Source organism: Zeus faber (genome assembly GCF_960531495.2).
Source record: "Zeus faber genome assembly, chromosome: 7".
Taxonomy (NCBI): Eukaryota; Metazoa; Chordata; class Actinopteri; order Zeiformes; family Zeidae; genus Zeus; species Zeus faber.
The window spans coordinates 18790037-18809096 of record NC_137203.1 but is presented as its reverse complement, the minus strand read 5'-3'; the positions used below and the strand labels follow the sequence as shown (position 1 = coordinate 18809096).

The 19060-nt window shown below is 39.9% G+C and overlaps 1 protein-coding gene across 1 annotated transcript in view; it reads left to right on the top strand.

Moving 5' to 3' along the window:
• The window catches only part of LOC307232379 (EGF-like repeat and discoidin I-like domain-containing protein 3), a gene marked incomplete at its 3' end in the record, with an annotated part of 120773 nt that extends 103545 nt beyond the window's left edge, over positions 1-17228 (top strand). The window contains exons 9-10 of the mRNA XM_080003369.1: positions 8301-8456; positions 17079-17228. Coding sequence (XP_079859495.1) covers positions 8301-8456; positions 17079-17228 — 306 coding nt within the window. The remainder of the gene's footprint in view (positions 1-8300; positions 8457-17078) is intronic.
• Between the last annotated feature and the right edge of the window lie 1832 nt (positions 17229-19060).

Below are 19060 nucleotides of genomic sequence, written 5' to 3'. Positions count from 1 at the left end.
TTACCAGGTAAACACAGAGTTGGACTTAATTTGAATTGCATATGATATTACTTTATGCTCCTGAGGACAAGTGAAAGGATAAAAAAAAAATGCGTACGGTGCTAGAAACGTGGAAAGAAATCTATAATATCAATAATAAACAGGTGACGAGTTAATCTGCATTTTAATAGGATTTTTTGTTACGGTATTACGAAAATGTGTCTAATTTGAACATTTTACACATTAAATTTGCTTGCATAATGATAAATGTTTGAAATTACAGCAAAGCCTCATTTATCTGAAGCTCTGTGGAATATGGTCATTCTGCTTTACCGGCACTTAAATTAACATGAAAAGCTTTCTTCATTAAATCAATCCAAGTGGTTTATTTAAACTTTGCCACAAACACACATAAATATGAATATTTCATTCACAGTTGAAATAAGTTTTATTCACAATTTGGTTCCCAAAGATAAAAAAAAAAAGAAATGCCGTCGCCCTATTTTCTCAACATGGCTTTATTTAATTTGTTTTAAACTGCAGACCGTGTGCATAAGCTTCGTCTTCAATTAAGAGATTTGTCAGTGGTTCTCAACTGGCGGCCACAGATTGATAACTGGGACACGAGGCCATATTGAGAGGACGGTGGGTTGTATGTGTCCACTTCTTTTAATTAAATGTACATATATATCTATTAAGGGTGTGCATCCCTCCCTTATAATACGATCTAGTAAGTACCCAGCTACATGGGCTACGATATGATTCGGAATGATACATTTGAATACAGAACGATGTGGTGCGATTCGATTTGCTGCGATGCAATACGATGCAATCTAATTACAGTTCTTAATTTTGTTCAATGTAGACATTCTTTTACCATTATAAATAAAAATAGGCCAATTCTATAAAAGTGGCGTTATTTAGCTTCAAATAGATATATTTCATAAAACCAGGGAATCCCAAGTATTCCTGTTACTTTATGGCATTTAGATATAATAATATCTAATATATTGTGATTCTGATAAAGTATTGTGTAATATAATATTGTAATGACCTTGGATGCGTTGGAGTATTGTTAATTGTCGGTTATAATGTGTTTTACTGCGGGCGGTTCACAGGTCTCGCAGGAGGGAATGTGCACGCAATCTGGTGCGGGGGCGTGTGCGGAGAGACAGTGGGAAAAAGAGAGAAAGAGAGAGGACGTTAGATCAGTGAGTCTTCCGCAGCAGCTTCGTTTATACTAAAGTAGAATTAGCAACAAAGATGATGATTTGTAACTTTAGAATGGGCCATCGACCGGTTCTTGGTACATTTCGATCGATCCAGGGGTCAGCCTATCAATGTAGTCGCATCTTTAACGTTAAAACCAGTTTCCGATTCACATCGGTGAATCGTTACACCCTTAAAAAAATATATAAGTATATATATGTACATATATGCACGTTCTCCATGCATCTCAATGTATCGCATCCCCAATTTTCAATATGGCCACCAAGGCCTGCGCCAGGGAGTGGTTTAATATGATGGTGAACCCTGGGGATGCAGGTCGGCACAGGTCTTCAGAACATGTCGGGGGATGCCGTCCGGACCGGCTGCTTCCCTGGTGTTCACCCGTCTCAGAGCCCTCCCGCTCACATCGTGCTCTGAGATGCTCAGTGTGCGCTCACCTCCGGCAAACCAGGGGGCTGACGGGAAAGCGTAAGCATTCACCGTGGTGGTAGCTCTGCCCCTGTAGTCCATAATCGTCCGTAATCCCTGCCACATGTGTCTAGTGGCAGACAGCTGGAATGGAGACTCTCACTCTATCCCTGTACCGACGCTTTGCCTCTTTCACAGCCCTCCTCAGTTGTAATCTTCCGTGTTCCACCGCGTAAGCAGCAGTGCACGCATTTAGTGGATTTGTCAACCCACGGTATCGCCTGGTTACCATGGGAGCCACATCGTCCACTAGCTTAGCAATGAAGTTCGTCGCCACTTCCGTAAACTCCCTGACATCATCGCGGGTGGAGCGCTCGGCACGTCCTGCGGCGCGGCTTCTGATTGGCCGTCACCGGAGCTTCCCAAACATGATGGAGATAATTACATTTTGTTCAGGCTGTTATTCTCATTGCAATCAGATCTGTTAATTAGAAATGAATGGAAGGGTCCGCTCTTTTTTTTTTTTTTCGTGTAGGCCTAATTATATTTCCAATCTCCCGATATGTTCTGTCACGATCACGCATCGATTGCAGAATTGTCCACATCCGCATCGCGATGCATCTTAAAATCTAGAGATTTCCACACCTCTAATATATATATATATATACTGTATATGGTGATGTGATGAGAAACATTCCTTAAAATGGTCTCCTGGTAAGTGGACAACTTGTGAAAGTTACTTAATTTTGCCAAATCTTTGAATTTGTTATTTCCATCTTAAAGCGATAGCGCTTCGGTCTTTTCAAAATGTTTCTAATTGACAAATTCAAAAACATGTGTTACAGTTATTCGTCGGCTTTTAAGGCCTTAGCAGAAAGGTGTCTCCCCATATTCTTAGTATTTTGCAAAACCCGAAAATAGAGACAATAAAATCCCAAAAACTAAAATTGGATTTAAAGTTGTTGTTAGTGAGGACACACTGTTATTGCAGCTATATCTACCAAAACCAGATCACGCGGTTTGGCCTTTGAGCCTTATTAAAAATGATACATGTGGCTTTTTGGGCTCATTGCTGTACTGAATTGTGTGTGTGTGTGTGTGTGTGTGTGTGTGTGTGTGTGTGTGTGTGTGTGTGTGTGTGTGTGTGTGTGTGTGTGTGTGTGTGTGTGTGTGTGTGTGTGTGCGCGCGCGCGCTTGTGTGTGCGTGTGCGTGTGTGTGTGTGTGTGTGTGTGTTAGTTCCTGTCGACGAATTAATTCAGTTACGCCCAAATGAGTGTCCAGTATCACATGGAAGGGAAGCTGTGGCGCTCACAGTTTATAGCATACTGGAGTTATTAGAAAGGTTAATATTTTTTGTCATGGATCAGGGCTGTTTTGTATCCTTCTGAGATAATATGAATTTTAGTATATTATTCCAACAGTAAATAGGAACGCAGTTTTTTGGGTTGTTTTTTTTTGTATTTTGATGAGCAGAGAATAAAGCTGCCTCTCACTCCTGTATCTTCTTTTTTGTTTCTTTTTTTCATCTTCCAAAGGCAGCGCCACTTCAAATGCATGACATGGGACTCTGTGAATGTACTTATTTACTTACTATTGTTTTACTTACCATTATGTCTTACATATCTAAGATTCAGACTCAACAACAAGGAATATTTAAAAATAAAATAAAAATGAAGCATAATTATTTATTTTTTAGATAGACAGATAGATAGATAGATAGATAGATAGATAGATAGATAGATAGATAGATAGATAGATAGATAGATAGATAGATAGATAGATAGATAGATAGATAGATAGACATATAGATAGATAGATAGATAGATAGATAGATAGATAGATAGATAGATAGATAGATAGATAGATAGATAGATAGATAGATAGATAGATAGATAGATAGACATGTAGATAGATAGGTCGATAGATAGATAGATGGATAGATAGATAGATAGATAGATGGATAGATAGATAGATAGATAGATAGATAGATAGATAGATAGATAGATAGATAGATAGATAGATAGATAGATAGATAGATAGATAGATAGATAGATAGATAGATAGATAGATAGATAGATAGATAGATAGATAGATAGACATGTAGATAGATAGGTCGATAGATAGATAGATAGATAGATAGATAGATAGATAGATAGATAGATAGATAGATAGATAGATAGATAGATAGATAGATAGATAGATAGATAGATAGATAGATAGATAGATGGGTAGGTGGGTAGGTGGGTAGGTTGGTAGATAGATAGATACTGTATTAATTCCCAAGGGGAAATGGCAGTGTTACAGCCGCTCACATGAAAACAATAGGCAATAATGATTAAAAGCAATAAAAAAACCAACATTATGATGATAATGATAATAATAATAATAATAATAATAATAATAATAATAATAATAATAATAATAATAATAATAATAATTGCACTATACAATAAACCTCAATATTCTCTCTGAGATTCTTATTTCCATTGACCTTCCGTTCCTTTTACAGTACTTCCCTCAACCTCGGGTGGCTCTTATACACATTCCACACATTCCAGGCATGGTTATCGGGAGATGGGGAATTGGGGAACTTGGATGCCATGAAAGAAAAAGGAGAGAGAAAAAAGAAAACAAGAGGAGAAGCCCTCTCTCTAACAAGCTCTCCACCCCCCTCTAATTCTGTTTGGTCCATCAAATCAAAGCGTGGAAGGCGTGCGGCGCTGCGGGTGCTGGTATCTTTTGACCGCTGTACCTGTGACGGCCATTACAGGTCCCCCCTGCTCGCGGGAGCCTTTGTTTCTGGGTGTCGGCACCGACCGTTCGGCAGGAATGAGATAACTACCCGAGCGCTCTGCGTTTCGGAGGATAATCAAAGCCTCCCAACGCGAGTGGCTGCAGGGGCTGCGGGAACCCTTCCCAGCAGCTGGTATCTCCATGCTGTCTCTACGGATGCTTCATTCAGGGGAAGTTGTGCCGTTGTTGCCATGATGAAAAGATGTTGTCGTGGAAATGTATTCACCTCCATTATTGTGCGCTAAGGATTGCTTCACTGTTATTGTGTGCTAAGGAGCTGGAGGTCAGCATGAGCGGTACTTTCCAGATACTACTCCCTAGATATGGCCAACTTGGTAAACAACGCTATTAATCAGTCAAATTGTTGGAACACTCTGCTTAAGTTTAAAAAAACACGCCATGGACGGAGATTATAAAGACACCATGTAACCTTGTATTTTTTATACTCTATTCTATTCCTATACTTATACTCTGCGGAGACAAACTCGGTTCTTTTTTATAATGAAAAATCGTGAACTAAGGACCTCTTCTCCAGGGTGATTTTTTTTTTGTTCCGTTTTAAGTGGTTCCTATTCACCATTGAAACCACCCACCTTCCCGAACCAGACAGGAGCAGTTCGTTAGACCAGCGTTTTTCGACCACTCACGGCTGGCCGATTTGAACATTTTTAAAATTCCACTTCGAAAGAATAAATAAGGGAAATTTGACATTGTGTTGCATGATCAAAAGTCATGTAATTGATTAGTTCCAGTCACTCTGAAAGTGATAGCTATTAGTCGTGATGAAAGCGTGAGATGTCAGATTCTCATGTTTTTGAGGCTTATTACAGTGAAATTACGGTGTTATTACAGTATCTTATTCCACTTTTTTAGTAAGAAAATCTTATTTCTTACTAATTTAAACTTTTAATTCATCAATTCAATTTTATATTTGTGTTGGTAATTTGTGTGTATCTTGTAGTATGATGAGAAATGTCTCATAATGAAAATAGAAAACAGATAGAAATATACTACAAACCTAAAAATAACAAAGAATTTAGTTTAACGATTGAAATGATTTTTTAACGTTTTATTTTGAGTTAATTTCAAGTTTATGTTTAATTTAGAATGTTAATGTTAATTTCACATTGGGCACAATTAGCCATATAGCTTCTCAAGGAATGCAAGTTTCACATAGCAGGGAAAAAGCTGAGGTTATTTTTTGCACCACCTAACATGGCCTGTGGTTATTGCACATAATTACATACAAGAATAAAAAAGCAACGCTCACCCACATCAACACGAGTCACACTTATTATACCGCTGTGTACAGTAATAGCTCCTGATCGTACTGTACCTGAGTGACAGCGAGTCAACACTTCAAGGAAAAGTGTTCACTTGAATTATTATTATTATAATTATTAATAAACCATCAATTTGTGTTGGACTCTGTATAGTATGGCTTTACTTTCTGTGAGCCCACCTCCAGAGCATGTGAGTTGAGGTTTGGTGGTTTAAATTGGATTCTTACAATACCACTGCAGCGAACGTAGTGTGGTGCAATAATTTGTTAAAATCAGGAGAAGAATGGAATGTAGAGTAACACGATGTATATTTTTGTTTCTTATATTTCTTTGCTTGTTTAGCATGTACGTGCATTGCTTTGTCTAATTGTCTCTGTGACACAGTGCACGCTGGCCTGTAACTGGGCCAATTAGTGTGATGTATCGGGTCCATGTTGTGAGCTCAGCTCAAAAATCTTCATAGTCGTGCCTTTATTTTTGTTTTCTATATGTCTTTACATCGACTGGGCCTCCCTTTGTCACTCTGTACATACGGTAAGATTCAAAGTGTAGTTTGGATAAAAATATATTTCACTGACCGTTCAATATGTTGGATGACATACAGCAGTAGAATTCTATTCTGTAGCCAGAATTTTGAATTCTTGAATAAATAATTTGAATAAAACTCCATAACAATAAAGTTATAATTTCCTATAATAATATTTAAAATCTATTATATCTATTATATATTAATATATTAATATATTTATATATGTGTGTGTGTGTGTGTGTGTGTGTGTGTGTGTGTGTGTGTGTGTGTGTGTGTGTGTGTGTGTGTATGTGTGTGTGTGTGTGTGTGTGTGTGTGTGTGTGTGTGTGTGTGTGTGTGTGTGTGTGTGTGTGTGTGTGTGTGTGTGTGTGTGTATGTATATCAAAGGTGTGAATATTCACTGGCCTCACGATTCACCTGTCAACGATTCGAAAGGACATATCTGTCTAATATCTGTTATTAGTACTGTATATGTATACATTTATAGTACTATTTATTTTTATTGTTATTGTTATAAATTTATATTTTAATAAGACACAAAACTATAACATGTTATTTGATACTCTTTGAAAGACAAAATTATGATACCTTTACCTTTGTGCATAGTGCGTAGTACTTAAATACCTCGACAGTTTCAGGGCGTTGATCTACAGTACAGCCTTCTTCAGGAGTTTACGCTCGCCATTCCCTGAGGGAAAGTTATATTATCAGCATCATGTCTCCTGAAGAAGGCTGTAGAAATCCACTACAAAACTGTCAACATGGTATTTAACTCTCCCTCTGTGATTCTGTGTAACTGCACTGCACTGCTCACACAGATTAATGCTAAACTATAAAAGGGGAATCTCTGAGTTTCATAATCCTGTGACTTGGCCCATATACAGTAACTCCCTTGATCTTCCTTTAAATATACCAACAGTTTTCACTGCTGCCCTAGATCGGACGTCTCACGCTTCCTATTAGGTTTGTCTACACTCTATTAAAGTGATTTGTAGTTGTTCACATGCATTATTCATTTTACATACTTAACATGTAAAAAGTGAGGTGGTCTCAGTCTAAGCCGCTGAGTTAATTGGACCTAATTGCGGTGTGCTTGAGTGTGAGTGTGTGTAGGTGCACGTCCGACATCTTTGTTATTATTCATTCCGGGGCCTTCATTATGAAAGTAGCGCTGTGTACATCCTCTACAGTAAATTATGAAGCAATAATTGAAATCCTCCTCCTTGAAATGTCAGTAAAAGTAACGGCCTGTGTATTTACGGCTTAGTTTCCCGTGTACTGTGCTGTAGACTGTTTGCAACAAATAAGAGCGTGTTAAAAATGAACCTGCGTGGAGCTGGAAGCTGCTGCGTCCTGCGATTTCTGTTCTGCTGAGGCAAAGGTTGTGGGCTCAGCCTCGTTGCTCAATATCCCGTAAATAATTCAAGCCGACTTTGTCTCGCGGCCGACTCTGCGATCTCTTTATAAATCTTTTGCAATGTTAAAAGTAAAGAAAAAAGATGCTGACTGAATTGTAAAAATGCGACACCTCTCACCTCATGTTCCTCCACCTTATCCAGGTTTGTTGTATATTTAGTCCTATCGATAATTTTTTAGATGTGTCACATATGGATATATTTTTTTCCCCTTTTTATTTTTATTACTTTTTATTAACTCCTATTTTTGATGTGAGCCGCTGTGACACTGCAATTTCCCTGCAGTGTCACAAAGGAATGTCTATCTGTCTGTCCGTCCGTCCATCCGTCTATCTGTCTATCTATCTATCTATCTATCTATCTATCTATCTATCTATCTATCTATCCATCTATCTATCTATCTATCTATCTATCTATCCATCCATCTATCTATCTATCTATCTATCTATCTATCTATCTATCTATCTATCTATCTATCTATCTATCTATCTATCTATCTATCTATCTATCTATCTATTTTATAGGGAATAAAAATGGTGTCTATCATACGTTTCTTTCCCCCTCTCTCTCTCTCTCTCTCTCTCTATCTCTCTCTCTCTCTCTCTCACGTTCTCACTACCTCTCTACCGCTTTGTCTCTCACCCTACCTCCCCCCCCCCCAGGTGGACATGCTGGTTCCCACCAAGATCACCGGTGTCATCACGCAGGGAGCCAAAGACTTCGGCCACGTCCAGTTCGTGGGCTCTTACAAAGTGGCGTACAGCAACGATGGCGAGCGGTGGATCGTGTACCAGGATGAAAAGCAAGGAAAAGATAAGGTGAGAAGTTCCTAATAACTCAGTAAAATACTCAGCAATAGCTTAACTCACCCTATTGTCCTCACCGGCACAAGACAACATTTGACGAAAGGACAAACAGACACACTGTTCAAAATGTCCAGTTTGGGCCTCGTCGGTTTCTCGCCTCCGCCTCTTTTCGCATTTTCTTATCTGTGTCCCCTTCCTTCTTTTTGCCCTTTCTTTCTCTGTATTTGGGATCAGATAGCTGCACTGTGCTTTTCGCCGTTTAAACCTTTTTTCCACGTGTCTGAGCTCCTTCACCGATGTAAAAAATCGGGCGAGAGAGAGAGTGCATGGCGAGGTGTAGATACCTCCTTATAGACAGACCGGTTACAGAGAAGTGGTTTACTATTCATTTTTGACCTGTTTCTTAGAAAATAAGAGCCTCCTCCTCTTCTGCCTATTCGGTTTTCTTTATGGGTTGAATCTGGGACAGAGAGAGCAGATGTCCTGGTCTAGTTAAATTCATACATAGGAAGGTTATTTTTGCAATGTTTGCAGATAACTGTACTGTATGTTAGTGTACAATGTGGAAAACAGGAAAAACTCCTTACCTGGGTATAGAAGACCAGCTCCTCTTGGCTGACTATGCCATGAATGACTTAGCCTTGAAGGAGGTATTTTATTTCGATTTACAAAGATTTCAAGAATATATAACAGCATATAAAGTTTTCCACGAGTCATAGTGTTTTAGCCTAACAGGCTCATGAATCACCACCGGTAGCGGTGGCCGAAAATCTTCTTACATTGCTTAAAGTTCTGATTTCCCGCATGAGGTTTACAAGGAGTACACATCATTTTAAGACCCATGATAATGGTCTTTGGATGCCGGTAACTACTTTTTTCCAGTCAGGTAAACCCAACTTCAAGCATCATTTGAGAGAACGGGACAAGGGAAAAGCACTGTCACAGCTATTTTGTGGTTTGAAATAATTTTTATTTCAGTTAGTTATTACAAAAAACATTTATTGATGTTTTGATTGTATTGCCCTGAAGTCCCCTCTCTACTGCAAGGTAGGCATGTTGAGCCTAGCTTTTAGGGGGTTTAAAACAGGTACATCCCCAGACAAGGCCGAAGAGCTGTTCAAACAAATGGACCCTCAAGGTTTTGATTGTATTGCCGAGAAGCCTCCTCTCTACTGGAGGCCAAGCATGTTGAGCCTGGCTTTTTGGGGTTTAAAACCGGTACGTCCCCAGACGAGGCCGAAGGGCTGTTCAGGCTGTTCAAGGTGTCGCCGCCCCAACCCCAGTCGACCGAGGCGGACATTAATGCCGGAGGACACATTTGGCTGGTGGACTCTTGAGGCCATTGCCTGCCACGCCGTGATGCCTGGCATGGCTGGGAGTGTTTATGTCTGGCCCACTGGTAAAGGCTTGTAAGTATTCTCCTCAGCTTCCACCTTCAGCTTCTGTGGTCAGAGGCTGCAGGCAGTTACATTTAGATTGAGAGAGCAGGCTTTGTCAGAATACAGATGACCAAAACAAAAAATATTAAAACTGTGCTACATGTAATGTATTGGTGTTCCACTTTAACTATATTCATATGGTCTACCAACTTATTCCCTTGTTATAAGTACGGTATTAATATAAATTCAGCAATGAGGAAAATCAAGCTGCAAAGATGTACGTGGTGCAAGCAGTGGAGAAGGATTTGCTTCATTAGTGGACCATCGAAGATGCTTACAATTGATGGGGCATTTGATTTCTTAAGCCCGCCCCTACCTGTGTAAGGCTCGGCCCATTTCTTGGCTTCTTTAGCAGCAGTGCAGCAGGGTGAGCTCCTAAAGGGCTTCGCTTATGGTCATATAACTAATTATAATGACATTAAGCCATGTCCTTCAAGGCTCAAATGGCTTAAAGGCAGAGCTGATGAATGTACTCCCTGCTGGACTGATGGTGGATTACATCGTACCCTGATCGGCTGAAACGACAAAAGGTAATGGCCAGCGTGCATCACGCCTTTGGCTGTCCTCCCAGCCTCAGACAGCGATCCCAAACTCTCCCATGGAGCCCTGCGCAGTGAGCGGGGAGATAATCACACAGAGCTCTCTGATGTGTATAGCCACATAACATGGCAGGCTACTTACACAGCATTCATCAATGTCGGTGCCAGTGTAAAACCTGGACCTACTTGTGTCGTTCGCTCAGCCATACTAAGAATGGCATAAAAAAGAGGGACGAGAAACATCAATTAGAAAGAATTGGATGAAGGACATAGCTTCATAGAGAATAATGCTGTCCATAGACCCTGGATTACCCTGTCCCTTCTTGGATGGAAAGGCTGGTCAGTGACCATAGATTTGTGTGTCGTAACCCTTTTTTCCTGTACAGGGCAACAACATATCTCACTGTGCCTTGTCTGTTTGTATAGGCCACTGATGTCCAGCTGTCGGTTCCTAACCAACATCTCCGGTTGCTTATCAGTGGGGGCGAGGTGTTGAACTAAAGAAGGACGCGATAGATGGATTTGGGTCCCTCTCAGTCAGAGCTATGAGACACAGCAGAGACAGAAAGCGACTGGTACTTTCCCGTGTCGGCCGTCACAAAGCTTCATCCTTCGGCCATGAGAGGAGCTCTTAAATCTCTGACACATCTCAAGGCTTGTACTGAGAAAAAGGCCATTCGGTGAAATACAATTGCCTTTCGCCAGTACTGATTCATCCGGCCATACAATTTGTAGACAGACAAATTGTTCTTTGCAAAATTGTTAGACCATACGAATTGTACTCACAAATCGTAATAAAACGTCTCAACAGCATAACCAGAACCAGATGGGAGACCATTCTGTTCCCTGGCTTTGAGGAAGGTCATTAACAATGATCATGAGCGGTTGCCTGGTCACAGGAATAGACTGTAAGTCAACAGCCTGTCACTACCAGATAGTGGCCCCCTCTCTGGTCTTGGCCGATGCGGAATGCAAGGTGGCCAGCTGAACGAGTTGTTGTTCTTCCACCGTCGCATGTCATGGGCTGATTCAGGTTCAGGTTTTCCCTGCTGCCTGGCAGGGCACAGGGGGAGGCCATTAGCACCTCAAAGGTTGTAGCTTATGGGGCGTATTACTGTGTAAAGTGGTTTTGGAATGGGAGAGCTCCGATTATTTATGTGCTCAGCTCAATTTGATCCAACTTAAAGTAGTCCACAGAGCAGCGATTCCAGATTAGCAGAAATCTAGCCCATGTGTCTGCTGTTGACTCCTCTCATACAGTATGCTTTGTTTCTGCGCAGGAATACTTGGAAAAATTTGAAAACTTTGTCTTCACTGTCTATATTTTCTGAGATATCTGTTGCTCTTTCTAGACCTTGAGAAAATGATCTGGCATCTGCCAAATGCCAACATCAAATATGTGACGTGTAGCTAGAACCCACTTCTTGTATAACTTTCTTTATTATTTTTATTGCTTTTTATCTCTTTGTTTGTCTTAATGCTGACATTTTAATTACTTTTTTGTACTTTTTATGTTTTCATGTACACACATGCATATAGTGCCTGTGTGTAACAGTGTTTGTAATCATTACATTGAAGAGCATGCATATGTGGACAGGTGAATCCACAGTCACATTCAAAAATCCAAATTATGTAGAAAAAGAAGGAATCACAAGTTCGCGTTTTATTGCAAACAGCCAACAATCAGGTTATGTATATTTTGTGATAGGCCATGGACCTTCACATGGCGCCACAGCACATACTGTAGGTAATCAAGACCTCTCCCAGTAACGTTGTGCTGTCCCTGATGACAGTGTTTGCTTAGTTGATGGGGGCGCTCAAGTACAAGAGTAATTGATTCATGTTTAATGGGGTTCTACTCAGGTTCCACCAGGTTAATTAGCTATTAGAACTGGCAATTCCCTCCAGGTCAGAGGGTAGCAGAATCTTAGATGGTGGTAAATACAATCATAGCTTAAGATTAGCCACTAATAGCTACGGCTTCCTCCTCCTACGATGTTAAAAGTTATTGGTCGTAGGGTTCTCACAGTCTGAAACACACTCACATCTCAGATCGGATATGAACTTTGATTCCCTCAATATTGGCTTGGCTTGTCAGATGGAAAATGTATTTTGCGGATTTGAGTTTGATTGATTTGATCTCTGCCCCCCGCCCAGTTCCTAGTCACTGGCTGTTGATTGCCTCATACGGCCAGGGCTGGTTCTGGCAACATGGGGGCAAGAAGTCAGAGACTGGGATTCCTGCACCCTTGACTGCCTGTCCAGGTTTAAATAATAGGGTGTGGCTCATACGGTAACCCCTCCTACACCCCCCTGGTGATGCCTGTCTTTGACTCTTCAGGCCTGGAAAACCGATGTCTGGCTGCTGCAGACTCTTGGGATTTTGGTCGGTCTAAACGCAGGTCACTGAGGGATGGAGTTACAGTATGAGAGTTTGGATACGGCTGAGTTTGAGTTATGCCTTTTGGATAATAACGTGCACACCAGCTCAATGAGAGCAGTGGGCGGTTAAGTGTCTTGCTCAAGGACACTTCAGCACGCTACCAGGAGGCAATCTTCCCATCACAAGACGACCCGCTCTACCTCCTGAGCTACTGCCCCCTACCGAGAAGAGGACACTAGTAGAATGAGAGCCGGGGTATTCTATGTATTGTGTAGAATAACACAGCTAAGACTCTTCCGGGGGGGGGGGGGGGGGTTGGGAGAGGCGCTGGTTGTTGATGTTGAAAACAGTGTTTGTTTGCAGGTGAAAAAGGAGATTTTTGTTTGTTGAACAACTGCATTATATGCCAGAACTTTCATCAAGTCCTGAGGGGAGAGGTGGAAAAAAATGCTTTTCTCTGTCATACACTCAAAAAGTCTGTGTATGTGATTATAACGACTCACTTTGTCGTTTGTATGACTTCCAGAAAATGTGTTTTTGTTCAAGCCACTTATTATTACTCACTGAACAACTGGAGGCCTTCAGTAACTTATCATTTTGACGAGTTCCTGAAGGAAAATTCTAATTTAAACAAGTTTTCAACAATTTTTGCAAAAAAGCTAGTTCTCCGCCTTTCCATCACCAAAAGCAGGTGCAAGTGGTTGGTATCCGCTGAATCAGCTAAAAAATGATCCCTTATTATCACTGTTTGGAGCCCAATTTGACTTCCAACTACTCAAAATGGCCAAAAATTGGCAATTCTGCTTCCACCTTTTTGAAATGGAATTAACAAATACAAGAATCCTTGCATCCTTACAAAGCATCCCTGACAAAAACATGTGTTACCGTTTGTCATATTAAGGTTGATTTCTGAAAATATTGCTTTGATAATATTAAAGTAAAAACCTATGATCATTTAAATGATGTTTAAAAAGTTGACACAGAAAAGCTCTTATATTATGAGAAAAGAATATTATGAGAAATCCATCAAAATTACCACCAAATTGTCCTGATCTGAGGCATTGTTCAATGTCTGTGCTACTGACATCCAGTATATTATAGACTTACTGTACCCGTACAATATCTGTGTCTAAAACTTCTGACAAAAATATATACAGGCGAGTCATGGGGATACGGTCTCATTTCATCACCTTGTCTGTCCCTTATCTCATTGTATCTTATATATTTCTTTGCACTACCATTTTTCCTTTTGGCGGGGTTTGTGTTTTGGTCCCCAGGCGGTCTGGGGGGAGGTTCTCTTCATATCCAGACCTCGCTGCCCTTCCTTTTATATTGCTCCATTGTGTTTTGCTTTGGCTGGAACATGACTGTTGTTGGAAACTGTCTTGGAATAGGTAGGAGATACAGCGTTGCGTCATAAGCTTTAATTCAATAATGCAACAACCTAATAAAGTGTTAAAAAGAGAGCGACAAAGGACAACAAAATTGAAGAATTGTATACTTTTTTACAGTTTTACCCTCCACTCAAGCTTTTGAATATTGGTTTGACAAGAAGTTTCTTTAGGAGATAGATCAAGGTAGATTTGGCTATTTCTCTTCTGTATTTTGTCTATTTCTGTGTATGTGGCTATTTTAAATGTATTTGTTTATTTATTAATATTAATTTCGATTTGAATGGTAATTATCTAAATTACATATTTTTATTTTTTTCTCAGACGGTTAAGCTTTTTTGTGTCTGCACAACAGTGGGGCAACCTCACCACAGCATATTCCTCGTATATGTAAAGGTACTTGGCGGAATAAACAGCACTACTTTTGATTATAACAGAAGGATCGCTGCAGTGGAAGTTAGACTGATGTTAAAATCATGTTAATCAGGTTAATAAAGAAATCACACATAGCCAAACTGTGGCCAAGTATCATTTTTTTACGCGCAAATCGGTTCTGATTGAATACCCCGCTGAAAGATAAATAACACGTTGAAAAAAAGGAGTGTAATTAACAACATTGAATGAAATCAGAAACTCAGCTTGCATGACATGGAAGGAAAAAATGGATATTAACGTGAATACCAGAAAAGAGGGAAAAAGGGGAAGGGGAATGACAGCTTAAATAAGTCACGCTGTGATCTGACACCCGTTCTTTAAGCACTTTAATCGGGCGTTTTAAATCGGTAGGTGAGAGAGAGAGAGAGAGACAGAGAGGGAGAGAGAGCGATAGAGGGAGAGAAGAAGGGATGGAGAAGGGAAGGAGGAGAGGGCAATGTGACACATGACGACTTGGTTTTTTTTCTGACGTGTGCAGATGTAAACCTAGCGCTAATATCTGCTCCAATAAAGATAAAGAAGAAGAAAGGAGGAAAGAGAGAGAGCGAATGAGGGCTCGAGAGAGAGAGAGAGAGAGAGAGAGAGAGAGAGAGAGAGAGAGAGAGAGAGAGAGCAGGAGGGAGAGAGAATGACTCACCGCGGGGAGGAAATGATAAAAAAGAATGGAGGATGAAAAGCTCCTGTGCACTGGCTTGTATTGGAAAGCGTGACATAAGGGAAGGGAGGAAAGCCGCCGGGCGCCATGTGCTGCCAGCTCCAGCGGCTCAGTAGGAGCATCTCCCCACTGCAAACATCTAAAAGATGAAGTAAAAATACATTTTAGATATTGTTTGTTTGTTTGTCTGTCTCTCCATGACTGGTGTTCTCCACCTCAGTAGCACATGTGCACAGTACATCCTGGCCAGAGTTTTCCGTGAGAAAAGATTGGTGCCCGTCCACGTGTCCTGGAAGAGTTCAGTGTCCCAGAAAAATGGGAGAGAATGTGGTAAAATGTTGCCCATGTTTATTGAGCTTAAAAGCAATTGATAGGCAGTCTATATAAAGAATGAAATCGTGAAGGTATGTCGATTTAACATATTTTTTATTGAATATTCAAAATAAAATAAGTCCCGTTTAGTTAACGCTTTTTTAAAAATGAATAAATAAATATTGCGCATATTACCACTTGAACTCAAATCATTTCCGTTCGTGATCAATAAGCAACAAGTGACGCCGCTTCGAGACCCAGCGATTACCGTTTTTTTAACCCGGGTAAAATGTATATTAAAAAAAACAATAAATTATAAACTCGCAGGTCATATTGCTCCTACAAAACGTAGCCGCTCCACCTCCTCGACGGCTCGGACAAGACGGGCCAGCGGTGCAGCCGGCACGCGCAGGGCCGGGAACACACCTCCACCTCACTTTCATTGTGCCAAGAGGTTTGTTTCAGGTGGTTTTTGAAACAACGTTGTGTGGGGAAAAGTTCAATAACACTCTGAAACTGTAGGGGCGCCAAATACCAAAAAGTTACATTGTGCTGCTTTATATTTATTTGTATTTGTTTATAAAATATAATATAACATATAACATATTCATGTATGCAACAATACCCACACATCCTGTTCCTCGATTTATTTTTCTTTCTAACAAACGTAACAAAACATTGCAGCCATCTGTCTCTCTTTGAGGATGTATGAGTGTGTAAATGTACATACAGTAATTAAAAAATATATATACAATATAGAATATATAATTATCTGTAATATATATATAGTATTTATTTAATGCATTATATTGTTATATATAAGTTTATTAACATGCTATGCTACGTCATACTGTAGATCGAAAATGTTTTTAATCAAACTGTATGGAAGTACAGTATAGGGACCGTCTCCACGAGAGCTTAACTTCAACAGAGATCTATCTTGGACTTTCACATTTTTACCTCAGTGCATCATGTAATAAACCTCGGCAGGGATCCCATATACCTCCCAAGACTTCTTCCACACATCGTTTTTTTAAATGTTTTTATTAGGTCTCTGCAAATGAGTCACATCGTAAAGTATGGGGAAACCAGCTCCCTCAACGAGAAGCTTCTCCTCCATTTTGGGAACAGAAAGTTTGGTAGGAGCTCAAGTCAGTGTCACAAACAGAAGACAATTACTGAGGATTAAATGAATGTGAAAAGGATTGAAGGTATTCGGCGTAATTCATATTGAACGTGGCGGATTTACACCTAAATAACTGAAATAACTGAAAATCGAAAACAAATCTTTTCATCGAGTGACTGGTAAAGGCCCGAATCTCCAAAAAGAGCCAAACTTTTTATCACCGAATCAAACTTCCTATGATGTCGTTTTGAGTGGTTTGCACTCCGCTGCTGAGTGAGATGGATAAAAGTGCACAAGGACTTCAAAAGTGGACCCTTCAACTCTTTTTTTGTTTTTTCTTCTCCTCTTTCCTAGGTCTTTCAGGGAAACTTTGACAATGACACGCACAGAAAGAACGTGATCGACCCTCCCATCTACGCCCGCCTCGTGCGGATCCTGCCCTGGTCCTGGTACGGCAGGATCACCCTGCGTGCCGAGGTCCTGGGCTGCACAGAGGAAGATTAAAGCCCACGCTCCCTCTGTTTGTCCCCCTTTTCCCACAACACCACGATGCGCAGGGGTGGTTCCCTTCCCCCGGTGATTCAATACAAACTGTGCAACCTGTAAAAAAAAAAAAAAGATCTGTTTCCAATGGATTTTTTTCCAAGAATTTTTGTTTGGTTGTGGTAGGTTGGTGTTTTTTATTAATTATTATTATTTTATTTTATTTTTATTTTTTGACAATAATTTAAACCTACCCCCCCCTGTCTTTTCATTCCCTTTTCAGTGTGATTTCTGTCCCTTTTATTACCCGCAAAAGTTTTTTTCATCCAGTTTTGAAAAGAACTATGTAACATAAACAGCCGGGTTGGGGGTCCTGGGGGTCAGGTTTGGGGGGGTGGGGGTGTCGCTGTGTTTCGAAGCCGTTTCCATTGAACGCTAATGTACAGTGTCACTTTTTAAACAAAGATGCAGAATGATCTGTCAGCCATGCTTCATTGGAGAAGTTCTTGATTTCTGAACTATGCTAAGAGGAAGGAAAGAAAGGAAAAACATTCGACATTCACAGCTGTGTCCTGAAATGAAAATCTTTACTTTGATAAAAACACACACACACACACACACACACACACAAGACATTATAACATTATAATTGAAGGCGATAGCAAAGCTCTTGTATTATATGTAAACACTAAGGAAATGCATGGTGAATAAAATTATAAATGTATATGACAAACGAAAAAACAAACTCCTCCTTTAAGAGCAATGGCTTTTATTTAGGGACTTATTTTTTATGTGCATTTTTAAATAGTTCTGACACACACTGCAAAAGCTTAATGACTGATATATGAGACAATTAAACATTTTTTTCAGCAAAATTGTAAAACACTAAGCACCGGAGCTCATTAGTGCTCTCATAATGCGTTTCCATCTTACGTTTAGGTGTGTGTGTATATATACATGCAGTATAATATATGCATATATGTATATACATATATACACATATATGTGTGTGTACATGTGTTGTTCACATATGATCACATTTTATGACATGTTATAAAATGGTATCATACTTGAAGGTTCTGTGATCACATGTTGATCACATGCCGTGTTTTGTAAAGGGTGTGTGTGTGGGTGTGTGTGTCTGTGTGTGGGTGTGTAACTGGGATATTTGCAATTGAGTTGTCTTTTTTTTTTTTAATTTGCCTGATTTATTATTTCACTGCATTCATTTGATATTTTGTTGTTGTACAAAGAGATCTTAGTTGAATTTGACAAGCTCAGGACGGTCGTTTGATTACCACAAGTCGTTTTGACTCCTGTCGTACCCGCTCCATGTCCCGTCCACGAGAACAACCGCCGCGGTCCCAAAATGTATCCCATCATGCGACTCAGAAAAATCAACTCATCATCTTGTTTTCTGATTTTTCTTTTTTTTTTTTTTTTTTTTTTTTCAATTCCTATAATCAAAATGTCAACTGCTGATGCAATTTCCTCAGAGAGCACATGTCTGGGATAATGGAAAATATTGTTGTTGTTTTTTTTGCAATCTTCAGTGAAAATCTGTTAAAATAAGGATGTTCAGAGTTCTAAATGGGGAGGTTCTTTACAGGGAAAACGGGAGTGTGGTATAAATTTAGATGTCAAATAATATAACATAGAAAATTATGTCAAATGAATCAAATGTCAAATTATTGTTGGTTGATGATTGTTGTTGACATTCAGATGTTTTTTTTTTTTTTGAGGGGACTTACAGTAGACCTCCTATTTTCAAAGGGTTTTTGGGATGTGTATGTATTCAAATTAGCGTAGTTGTTTCCCCACTTACTGTAACAGAGCTGAAATGTGGCCGTGGT